The sequence below is a fragment of the Stenella coeruleoalba genome, assembly GCF_951394435.1.
Source record: "Stenella coeruleoalba genome assembly, chromosome: 7".
Taxonomy (NCBI): domain Eukaryota; kingdom Metazoa; phylum Chordata; class Mammalia; order Artiodactyla; family Delphinidae; genus Stenella; species Stenella coeruleoalba.
In genome coordinates this window covers 73,317,140-73,329,732 of record NC_137153.1, presented here as the reverse complement: position 1 = coordinate 73,329,732, position 12,593 = coordinate 73,317,140, and the positions used below count along the sequence as shown (strand labels likewise).

Below are 12,593 nucleotides of genomic sequence, written 5' to 3'. Positions count from 1 at the left end.
TAGCCATTTGGTGTTTGGATAGCTGACTCATCGAGTTTAGGTAGTACAGACAACACATGTAGTCACTAATGAAATAGTGACACGCTGCTGAGAGCAAGAGCTTTCCCATCAGGTGAGTACCAAGGATGTGAGGGAGCAGCTCTCCCTGTACCCCACCCCCATCCCCACAGCAGTTACATGGTTTGGCCATTGACTCACCATCGTTTGAGTAAGATCTGTGTATATGTACCAAGCCCTACCAAAGCCAAGAGGTTGCACCCTGACATAGGCAGATTATAATCATCTAACATCATAATCATATAAGAGCAAACACAAATAGAGTGCTTATAATGCACCAGGAACTGTTCTGAGAGCATTGTATATACAGTTGACCCTTGAACAGCACAGGTCCCCTTACATGTGGGTTTTTTTCAGTAGTAAACACTGCAGTACTGTATGTTCCAAGACTGGTTGAATCTGTGATTGGTTGAATCCGAGGATGTGGAACTGTAGATACAGAGGAACCGAACTGCATATACAGAGGGCCAACTGACTGTAAGTTATATGCAGATTTTTGACCCTGCGGTGGTTTTGGCACCCCTAACGCACACATCGTTCAAGAGTCAACTGTATTCATTTTATCCTCAAAACAGCCCTATGAAGTCGATACTGTTTTTAACCCTCATTTTACAGTTGAGGAAACTGCAGCACAGAGACATGAAGTGGCTTGTTCCGAGTCACACAACTAGTAGGTAGCAGAGCCAGAATTCAGTTTTAGACAGTCTGGCCTCAGAGTTTCTATTTTTATCAACTATTCTATCTTGAATAAATATTACACCCATTTCTAGTTAGGTATAGGCTCTATTCATGTTACACAAATTTAAGGCAAGAAGTATTACTAGAGATAAAGAGGGAGAACAATTCAGAAATCAGTAACAAAAAGATAACTAGGAAATCTTCAAGTATATTAAAATTAAGAAGAACACAGTTCTAAATAATGTTCAAAGAAGAAATCACAGTGGAAATTAGAAAGTGTTTTGAATGAAATAATTAAATTGCAACATCAAAATTTGTGGGATACTGCTAAAGCAGAGATTAGAGGAGGCTCATAGTTTTATATAAATATATCAGGAAAGAAAAAAGTTTGAAAATCCATACTTTAAGTTTTCATCTTAAGCTAGAAAAAAAAATTGGCAAACTGAAGCCAAAGAAAAAAGAAGGAATAAAGGTACAGGCTGAAATCAGCGAAATAGAACACAGGCATACAGTAAAGGAAATCGACAGAATCAAAAGTTGGTTCTTTGAAAACATCAATTGCAGTGAAGTGTAAGAAGCACCTCAATACATTTCCTTCCTACTACTACCCCTGGCAGCTACTAAATTCTGATCTAGGAAATCGATTATAGAGTGGGATTTTTTTAAGCCAGTCCTCCTCCCACAGAAATGCTTTATACCACTGTCAGTATTAGTTTGTTGATTCCCTTTTCAACTGAGTCTCTGCAAATTCTTTTCTAACTGTTCTCCTGTCTCTGTTTGTTCCATGCTAAGCAGATGGCCCAGAAATTAGCCAAAAGCAGGAAGAAGGTGCAGTACAAACAACTTCATCAGCTTGGTGTTATGCCTGTTTTTTTTTTTTCCCATTTATTTACGTTTTGCCTTTTTTCTTATTTCGTGTTTTTGTTTTCTGCATCCAGCAAGTTTTTGTTCAGATTTCTTTTTGAACCGCCCCATAAGCCAACGTTTCTCAAAACTCAGTTGCCCAAAGTGGCTGTTTTCTGTTGCTCATTAGTCATCTCACTCCAGAGGAATGACAGGGAGCAGATTGGGGATGCTGAAGGGATCCTGCAGTAGTGTGCAAGTGCCCACCATTCAGGAGCATTCACGTGGCAGGGACCTGGGTCTGCTCAATTCTAGTCATGTTTGATTTGTGGATCTGTCAGATTGCTGGATGCAAAAAAGAAAACTCGCTAATAACCACACGTGTGCAGAGTCAAGCCCTGAGTGAATCAGACTAATGTGCTTTTTTGGTTGTGAAGCTTCTAGGTGCTTATGAGCTACCCATGGGACACTGAGGCATTGGGGCTCACTCTTACTGGGGTAGCTTCAGGAGTAGGTACTGCTTCTGTGGTGTGTGGTGTGTGGGAACACGAAGACCCTCTTACCACAGCTGCCTTGTTTGCACCTGCTGTAAGCATTGTCCCCCAGGAGCAAACTCTGACTTCTCCAAGGTCCTGGGGGGTATGAGTCAGTTGCCCTTTGTTCCTTCAGTCTGTTGGGCTCTGAAACCCTTGCAGACAGTGCCATTCACGATCATTGTTCATGGAGTCAGATCTACTACAGTTACTGCTTCCATGGCGGAAGAAGCAAGGAAGGGTCCGCATTTCTCCCTGTAACCTGGAGATGCTCACTCCCGTCCCCGTGTCATCCTCTGTGTGGTCCCTTCAGCTTTGGCGGTCTAGTTCTGAAGTCTGTATCGCTGTTCTGGTGACTGTGTCTCAATGCCTCTGTGTATGAGCTAACCTTGCTTGCACGCACCTGGGTCAGAGTAACATATTGAGCTTTCTCTCGGTGCCTTTTCCTTCTCAGGCCCCTGAAGGTGAATCTCAGCCAATGACCGAAGTGGATCTCTTCATTTCTACCCAGAGAATCAAAGTATTGAACGCTGACACGCAGGTATTAGCTGGCTCCCACCTTCCTCGGGGGTGAAGCTTAGCATGACAACTAGGAGACTGTGCGCTTGTCTGTAGAGCAGCTGTCCCCAGATGCTGGCTTCCACACAAGCTAGAAGGTGGTGTATGCAGTGCCTGCTGCCGGGCTGGGGGATGGGGAGGGACTTGGTAGGGAGGATTGGGGCTATTCAAGATCAAAGGAAAAAATAAGCCTTGGATATTGTTTGCTAATAATTCTCATAAGTTTTTATCAGAAGATTCATGAACAAACTAGCCTTTTAAGAAATTTTGTTTAAAATCACACACACACACACACACACACACACACACACAATACAATCATCCAGTCATCACATGCAGATTTTTTATTTTTTAACTTCCCCACCAGAGATTCTACTGGTTGTAAAATGACTGAAATTCCTTTTCACATACTACAGACCACTTCCTGCTCTGGGTTATCACAAGCCAAGGGAATTGCTCCCAGGCCTGGGTGGGCGCGTGTAAGTCTGCCAACAGGGTGTTTGCAGCGAGCTCCCACGTGTGGACCGCACTTGGCTGGGCTGTGGGGTGGCAGGCTGTCTCATGGGTCATTCGATGCCGCACTGGACATACCATCCTCTCCCTGCTGCCTTCCAGGAGACGATGATGGACCACCCTCTGAGGACCATTTCCTACATTGCAGACATCGGGAACATCGTTGTGCTGATGGCCCGCAGGCGGATGCCCCGCTCCAACTCCCAGGAGAACGTGGAAGCCTCCCACCCATCCCAGGATGGAAAAAGGCAGTACAAGATGATCTGCCACGTCTTTGAATCTGAGGACGTAAGGGCGGCCTCCCTTCCATGTGATCTGGGCTGCCCTTGGGTGGCCAGGTTCCCTCTAGTTCTCAGAACCTTAATCATATGTAAGACAGATACTTATTGAGCACTTATTATGTGTCAAGCACTGTTCTAGTGCTAGGGATATAAGGCTGAGTAAAATAGACAAGACACTCATTGTAAAGCTTGTAGAGAGACAGAAAATAGATAGATAAATATACTTAATACAAAGTTAGGTAGTGGAAGGTTTGATAAGGAAAAACTAGGTCAAGGGATAGAGGGGCCAGGGGCTATTTCAGGTAGAGTGATGAACAAAGTCCTTTCTGAGGTGACATTTGAGCAGAGACCTGAGTAGAGTTGAGAGTGAGGAAAGAGCAGGTGCAAAGGCCCTGAGACAGGGGCCTGCTGATAGAGGTTGAGGAAAGGCAAGGAGGCAAGCCACTAGAGAGGACAGAAGGGTGGGAAGAATTCAGCCAGACCCACAGGGGCCCGAACAGGTCTCACCTGGCCACTAGGGCATTTGGGGAGGACAGTTCTTGAATGTGCAGGACTGCCCTTTCCTAACAGGAAAGTTAGCATCCCTGACCCTTCCCATCAAATGGCAAGAGCACCAGCCACCCACTCCTTAGCAAAACCAGCTGCTCCTCCAGTCACAAGGCTAGTGATCCCTAACGCCCATCTCTCCAGGTGATAAGGTCAGCAGAGGAAGTCAGCGTACAACAGAGGTGGGGCCCATTCTTCCATTCAGCCTTCTTACCCAGTTGTCCCTAGAACTGCCGGTGAGAACACCAGGCTTCAAGCTGTGTTAGCATCGTGCTTCCCCCAAAGCTCGACAGGCCTTGGAAACTCGCTCTGGGCCTTGCTTTTTTTTTTTTTTTTTTTTTCTGGCCAAGCCATGAGGCTTACGGGATCTTAGTTCCCCAACCAGGGATTGAACCTGGGCCCTCGGCAGTGAAAGCACAGAGTCCTAACCACTGAACCACCAGGGAATTCCCCCCACGATGGTTTTGAACTACAGAGCCTCCCCGAGAGGGCCGTGTTGGTGCCGTTGACTGGTCTAACTTTTCCTCCTGCCACAGTGGAATAAGCTGTATTTCTCATATTGAGCAGGGAACCCTTATATACTTAAAGAAAATTGCCTACAGTAGCCTTGGCTCCTTAAAAGGGGCCATTTTTCTCCAGAAGAGTGTTCATGCAGCTGCTTTAAATGGCCTTCCTCTGAGAAGTTAGGAGTCTGAGGCGAGCTGCTTTTCTCCAGGGAAACAGAGCTGACATGGCTGTAGCCACAGACAGGAGGAGACGCTTACACTTTTGTACCATCTTTTACTTGTCTGGTTCTCTAGAAAGCAGTCCCAGGGACACGGTCACTGAGAAGGCAGAGAGCTTGAAGCACCTGTCCTGGCCATTCTCCCCGCTTTTCCTTTAAAACTGAGGCCAAACCTGCAAACTGGGAGAAAATGAGTTTAGAAGGTTCTCGGAAAGTTCCAAAGGAGTTACATTTAGAATCTTAAGTTTCATGTGTTCTGCAGGCCTGTGAAAAGGTGGAGTTAGCTCTGCTCACCAGACGTGAGGGGCCCGGTACGACCCTCTGTCACCTCCCTCTGGCTCGGTGCTCCTAAGGAGGGCTTTCTTTCCCTTGGGGCTCCTTTGGGTCTGTAGGGGGAGATGATGAAGGGGAAGAATGAGGAAGCAAGAGTGCACCTGGGCATCTTACTGCTTTGCTTCCAAAGCCCAGGAAAGAAGGGGGAGAGCATGGGCTGCAGAACTGGGAGGACCGTTTGTGGATCCCGTCTCCCGTTCTACAGAAGCTCAGGCTGTGCAGCTGCTGAGCTTCTGTAGAACGGGCTGCCGTGCGGCTCAGGTGGACACGGCAGAGATATAAGTAGCCTGTGTGTGTTTGCCCGGTGCATCCACACGTGACGGTCGGGAGGACCGCTGGCCGTGCTCTCAGACACACTTTTTTTAGTTCGTCTGTTCACACCAGCCTCTGATGCCCTCGGTGAGGCCTCGGCAGGAGGCAGCATGGTGGTCCTTGATGTGACTTGTGGCATGTGACGTCACCAGGTCCTCAGAGTGAGAAAAGTTGAGCATTTCTTTCCCCACCGCCGGCCACACAGAAATTTCTGATAACACAGTTAATTAGCTGCTTTCAGCAAAAATTACCAAAGGTAAGGAAAGGAGGAGTGCAGATTAGAGTTGTGTGTGTTTGAAACATTGCCCTAGAGCTTTTTGTTGTTTTACGGGCTTTCTACCCACTACTATTAGAGCAGCAGTCCCAGTGGTGGGCAGGAGGTGGGCTCCGGAATCAGGCTGCCAGGATTCTCAGCCCCCATCCCCACCCCAGCTTAAGCTCTCAACCTCGTTTTCCTGATCTGCCCAATGGGAGCAAAGAAAACAGATCCGAAGTCTAAGAGCTCTGAGAAACAAGGGATTTTTGTACTCAATTGGTTGATAAACCTGCTTTGAGCTGCCATGAGACACTTTATAGGATTTGTCCAGCTTACCGTGAATCTTACACATTTGTTGCAGGAACGTTACTGTGTTTAGGCACTTCTCCAGGCTCTAGTGGGGTTTTTACACAATGTATGATAAATGCACCCTGTTACCTTTCTAAAATGTGAACATTTCTGAATTCTGAAACACTGCCTTCAGAGCTTAGGATGAGTGCTTATGGACCAGTCATACTTACATCTTAGACTTGCTGTGAGGATTTATGTGACGGTGCTTCTGCAGCATTTAACACAGTTAAATGGTGTCTCAGTTGCTGGTGTCTCTCCCAGGTTGTAATGTTGGTTAATTAATGCAGGGAAAGGTTATCAAAGCCCAGTGCAGGAGAAAGAACAACGGAAGCAGAGTTCCTGTCCTGTGAGCGGTGTGACCTTCCTTGAACAGGTTCCTTCACGTCTCTGGCCGCAATCTCCTCACCTGGAAAATGCATAATAATTTGTAATGTCCCATCCGTAGATAATATGAATGAAATGAAATTCATAGATAATGTAACCTCCCTTTTTGAAAAAATTTTCACAAAATAACCAAAGTATTGCCATAAATATAACACAAAGGAGAAATAAAAGGAAAGCAAGCTAAATAAAATAAAATAGGTTGATAGACACACACTCACACACACATGCAGAACCACCATGCTCTACGGCCAGTGTGCAGGCTGATGGGAATGTGATTTACTGGCAACCCACATCCCACGAATAGCATTGATGCTGATGATTTTCCAAAGTCATGAAGCTTACTCGTGGTAAAGTGTTGGACAAAACAAAATACCGTCTTCTCTCAATTTACGGAATAGTTGTATTCTGGGACTGTTCAGTGTGTATTAGAGCGTGCAACTAAAGTCCTGTGTTTTTATATAAATTATAGTTGAGTCCCAGCCTTTAGACACAGTTGTTATATGTACGTGAAGGTCCGGTGGGATATTTGAAAGTTGTGCAGGATGTAAAACAGCTCGTCCCGTGTAGGACTGTCCTTTGCACGGCAGTAGGTCCAGCATCTCTGACTCCTGTCCATCAAATGCCAGGAGCTCCATCAGGACCATTGTCGTAGACAAAATTGTCCCCACTAATTTTGAAAATGACCTCTAGCAGGCACTGCTGCCCCATGGCGACCCACTGGGCTAGCTGCTGCCTAGGGCTCTGTAGTCCTGAGGGACCCAGGTCGCCCACCAGCAGTGCTGCCCTGTTGACCCCATCTCCCCTTTCCGGCTCCTCTCCAGGCTCAGCTGATTGCACAGTCCATCGGGCAGGCATTCAGCGTGGCGTACCAGGAGTTCCTCAGGGCCAACGGGATTAACCCCGAAGATCTCAGCCAGAAGGAATACAGTGACCTGCTCAACACCCAGGACATGTACAACGACGACCTGATCCACTTCTCCAAGTCGGAAAACTGCAAAGATGTAGGTACTTTCCAGAAGCTGTTCTCTGAGCTGGGCCAGCCAGGCCCACCCGCGATAGAAGTGAAGGCAGAGTGGCTGGGCTGAAGAGTGAGCTCAGGCCCATCTCTGTCTCACCTCACATGAGGCCCGATAAAGACTGCAGCCGAGGGCCGTGGCCAGTGAGATAGGGCGTCGTCTGCTTCCTGCAATCCAGAGCTGACTTTGGGGTGGGTTCCAGAGGCAGACGGGACCTGGACCCTGCCCTTTACCAAGCCCACAGTCTAGGAAAGGGCACAGAAGATTTTAGATGATGGTGCTGGTACAGGCACTCGTCAGAGACAGCTGTACTTGGCGGATTGGAGCCGATCTCGGCTCTCAGGTCTCAGATGATAAGTGCCGTGCTCCCCCAGGGACCGAGCTCTGCAGGAGTGTCTGGAGGAAAACGGGGCCATCTGATCTGGTCTGAGGTCTGAGTATTCTTTGGAAAGTGTAGAGGAGTGCAGAGGGCTGAGCCAAAGTAACAGAAGCGTGAGGGTCCGAAAGCTCAGGAATTGTCTGGGGAGCCACGAATGAGGCAGCCAGGCTGCAGCAGGGGTTGTGCATAGGAGAGGTTGTGAAGAGGCCAGTACAGGCTTTGGGTCAGAACTGGAGGGCTTGAGAGTCCAGCTGTGGTGAGGGGCCTGGACTTTATCCACTAGGTGTGAGAAAGTGATCTTTCTATCCACTAATGAATGTTAAGTGTCCTAGGCTCCCTGGAAGCAGAGCCTGAGATGGGAATTCTTGTACATGGGATTTGGGGGAAGGGTGCACCCAGGAAAAAGTGAGTGTGGGCGGCAGGGTGGTGGGGATGCCAGGGAGGAATGTGGCCTTGCTGGAGATGAGCATCATTCTGGTCCAAAGGGAAGCTCCAGCTCACACATCGCAGGACGGACCTTGTCCCACCTAGAGCCAAAAGAGCTGGCAGGCCTTTGTAGGCTGTACTAATCAGTCATTGACACCAAGGTCAGACGGAGGTGTGTTAGTGTGCTTGGGCTGCCGTAACAAAGTTCCCCAGACAGGGGGCTTCAACAACAGAAATGTATTGTGTCACAGTTCTAGAGGCTGGAAGCCCGGGATCAAGGTGTCCACTGGGTTGGTTCCTTCTGAGGGGGAAGATCCATTCCAGGCTGCTCATTTGCTTGTAGATGGTCATCTTCTCCCTGTGTCTTCACTCTGTGCATGTCTCTGTGTCCAAATTTCCCCCTTTTGTAAAGATACCAATCATATTGAACTAGGACCCACCCTAATTATTTTATTTTAGCTTGACTGCCTGTGAAAAGCTCTTATCTCCAAACAAGGTAATATATGCCATGGAATATAGAGAGGACAGGACGCATTTGGGTTGGAGTCATCAGGGAAATGTCTGTCATGCTTAGTCAAGACAGGAATAGGGAAAATGCTTTGATTTCTGTTGCTACCCTGGATGGTTGCTGATTCAGGCTTTCTACATGTTTTCCTCCTTTCAGGTCTTCATAGAGAAGCAGAAAGGGGAAATCCTAGGTGTGGTGATTGTGGAGTCTGGCTGGGGATCCATCTTGCCAACCGTGATCATAGCCAACATGATGCACGGAGGCCCAGCGGAGAAATCGGGGAAGCTGAATATTGGGGACCAGATCATGTCCATAAATGGCACCAGCCTGGTGGGCCTGCCTCTGTCGACCTGCCAGAGCATTATTAAGGTAACTGGAGATGGGAAAAATCAACCCCTCTTGTAGACCTGAAGTGATATGAAGTCATTAACATTTGAGCGTATTCTAAGTGTCAGGCACTGAGAAGGACACAAATACAGAAGGCATGGACTTGCACTTGGGTGGTTTACCATCAAGTTGCCATTTACCAATTCCTCCCTGAAATTGTTTTTTCAGGGATGGTATATCTGGCTCACATAGCATCACTCACTAACACCATGCCCTCGCAGACATCACTAATCAATCACAGCATTCTGTCCCATTAAGCCCCCACTCAGCCTCAACAGAATTTTCCTCAGCTCCGTAATCAAGACAATCACTTATAGTCAGCTGGGTGTTCTTGAGATGACTTGCCATCCCTGTTACAAATCATGGAAATGCTTCAGATCCCAGGGCACTTTCCTTTACTGTGATCCAGGTGAGTGTATCCTCCCCAGAGCCTGCGTAACATGATCCACACATGCCACGTAGAAGGAAGGAAACTGGTACAGTCTATATACTCCTTCTAAAACCTGAACATAATTACTTCTTGTTCAGCCTGAATTGATACTGTTGTGTGAGGCTGAGAAGAGCTACTTAAAGGAAAATTGAATATGAGTATTTGAGGGCAAGAAATTAGATTTTCTTAGAAATGAAGTATCCATGTGTAGTCTCTTGAGTGCATTGGAACTCACTGATTGCATGGGAAGTAGGAACAAGTATATTTTTCCTTCACTACAGTATCTGTAGACCCTGCCAGCTCTGTACCAAGCAGTGTGGTACAGGCAGACTAGGATCCTATGACTTTCTTTGGTTCCTTGGGGTTTCCTGAAAGACTGTTAACTAGAATATAGCTCTGTATGTGTGTGTGTGTGAGAAAGAGAGAGAGAGAATAAATGTGAATTTATAGAATAGTTATTCTAAGCAGAAGAAAATCACAAAAGAACATCCTTGGCCAAGGGCCCTGGGATGGAGGGGAGGTCAAGGTGAGTGTATAGGCCAGACATGTCTACCTCGTTGCGTTTTTTGTTTGTTTTTTATGTTATATAGGAATTCACCTTTTTTTCTTTCTTTTTCCTGCTTTTTTTATCAGTATTTTTTATGAAGTATGGTTGATTTATAATGTTGTATTAATTTCTGCTATACAGCAAAGTGATTCAGTTATATATACATTCTTTTTTTAATACGTCCTTTTCCATTACAGTTTATCATAGGATATTGAACATAGTTCTCTGTACTATACAGTAGGATCCTGTTGTTCATTCATCCCATATATAAAAGCTTACCTCTGCTAACCCCAACCTCCCACTCCATCCCTCCCCCAACCCCCTCCCTCTTGGCAACCACCAGTCTGTTCTCTATGTCTGTGATTCTGTTAATGTTTCATAGCTAGGTTCATTTGTGTCACATTTTAGATTCCACATATAAGTGATATCCTTTGTATTTGTCTTTCTCTTTCTGACTTACTTCACTTAGTACGATAATCTCTAGTTGCATCCGTGTTGCTGCAGATGGCATTATTTTGTTCTTTTTTATGGCTGAGTAGTATTCCATTGTGTATATGTACCACATCTTCTTTATCCATTCATCTGTCAATGGACACTTAGGTTGTTTCTATGTCTTGGCTATAGTGAATAGTGCTGCTATGAACATAGGGGTGCATGTATCTTTTTGAATTATAGTTTTGTTGGGATATATGCCCAGGCGTAGGATTGCTGGATCATACGGTAATTCTATATATTTTTAGTTTTCTGAGGAACCTCCATACTGTCTTCCACAGTGGCTATCTGACCAACAGTGTAGGAGTGTTCCCTTTTCTCCACACCCTCTCCAGCATTTGTTGTTTGTAGAATTTTTAATGATGGCCAACCTGACTGGTATGAGGTGGTACCTCATTGTAGTTTTGATTGCATTTCTCTAATAATTAGCGATGTTGAATATCTCTTCATGTGCCTATTGGCCATCTGTATTTCTTCTTTAGAGAAATGTCTGTTTAGGTCTTCTGCCTATTTTTCGATTGGGTTTTTTTGTTTTTGAGCTGTGTGAGCTATTTGTATATTTTGGAAATTAAGCCCTTGTCAGTCATATTGTTTGCAAATATTTTCTCCCATTCTGTAGGTTGTCTTTTCATTTTGTTTTGCATGTTTATTTTTTTTAAGTTTGTTTATATATTTTTGGTTGGGTTGGGTCTTCGCTGCTGCGTGGGGGCTTTGTCTAGTTGCGGCGAGCGGGGGCCACTCCTTGTTGAGGTGTGAGGGCCTCTCATTGCAGTGGCTTCTGTTGCTGCAGAGCACGGGCTCCAGGTGCACGGGCTTCAATAGTTGTGGCTTGTGGGCTCTAGAGTTCAGGCTCAGTAGCTGTGGCGCTCGGACCGAGTTGCTCCGTGGCATGTGGGATCCTCCCAGACCAGGGCTCAAACCCCTGTCCCCCGCATTGGCAGGCGGACTCCCAACCACTGCGCCACCAGGGAAGCCCTGCCTGTTTATTTTTAATGAAACAAATCTAAATCCTCATAAGATAATCACACCCAGAAAGAAATAGTCCTTTTTGGGCTCATTTCTTTTTGTTATAAATAAATTCTACCTCTTGCTTAACATACATTAAAGATAAGATTAAAGGTCCTAGTTTGAACATGTATATTCATTCAAACATGTTTAATTGGGCTTCTGTTAGCCTGAGCTGAACTGTGAAGAAGCCAGAATGAAAAAAATAAAAATTTAAAAAGCCAGAATGACAGTATGCACATGGAGGATAATTTATAATTGAAAGGGTTCAGTGGGCCCTAATGGCAACATAGAAGTGAAATGCTAAGAGCATTTGGAGTGGGGGAGCGGAAAATCTTACCTGATTTTTTTTTTTTTTTTTTTTTTTTTTGAGGTACGCGGGCCTCTCACTGTTGTGGCCTCTCCCGTTGCGGAGCACAGGCTCCGGACGCGCAGGCTCAGCGGCCATGGCTCACAGGCCCAGCCGCTCCGCGGCATGTGGGATCTTCCCAGACCGGGGCACGAACCCGTGTCCCCTGCATTGGCAGGCGGACTCTCAACCACTGTGCCACCAGGGAAGCCCTACCTGATTTTTAAGGTGGGCCTTGAAGGAGGAGTTAGACTCAGGTGGATAGCAGAAAGGAAAGTGGCCTTTGGGAGTTTCTTCTGGAATTGATGGATGGTGGACTGGCTTTGTGTTGGGAGAGGCAGGTCTGAGCCAGCCTGAGAAGGCTGATCTGATGGTGTGATAACGTGCAGAAGCCAGGGAGGGCCAGGAGTAGGGAGGAAGGACCCACCCACGTTTGGCTTCTCACTCACACATGCCAAGGTTCACAGATGCCCTCTCACACCAGGGAGCAAGTTACTTATTAAACACCGATGCATGTGTGAGAACTGTCGAGGGGCCATGGGAGCCAGAGATGCCTCAGACACAATCCGCACCCTAAGGAGCTTGGCCTCGATGGGGAGAAGGGAATGAAAGGACTGATAATAACAGTGACTGAGTGCTGTGCGCCTGGACCATTCTGAGAATGTGTGTGTTCACTCGCAGAACC

The 12,593-nt window shown here is 46.5% G+C and overlaps 1 protein-coding gene across 1 annotated transcript in view; it reads left to right on the top strand.

Moving 5' to 3' along the window:
• APBA1 (amyloid beta precursor protein binding family A member 1) overlaps positions 1-12,593 on the top strand; it is a gene marked incomplete at its 5' end in the record, with an annotated part of 81,224 nt that overhangs the window by 55,394 nt on the left and 13,237 nt on the right. The window contains 4 exons of the mRNA XM_079926264.1: positions 2,566-2,652; positions 3,285-3,470; positions 7,191-7,370; positions 8,855-9,067. Coding sequence (XP_079782390.1) covers positions 2,566-2,652; positions 3,285-3,470; positions 7,191-7,370; positions 8,855-9,067 — 666 coding nt within the window. The remainder of the gene's footprint in view (positions 1-2,565; positions 2,653-3,284; positions 3,471-7,190; positions 7,371-8,854; positions 9,068-12,593) is intronic.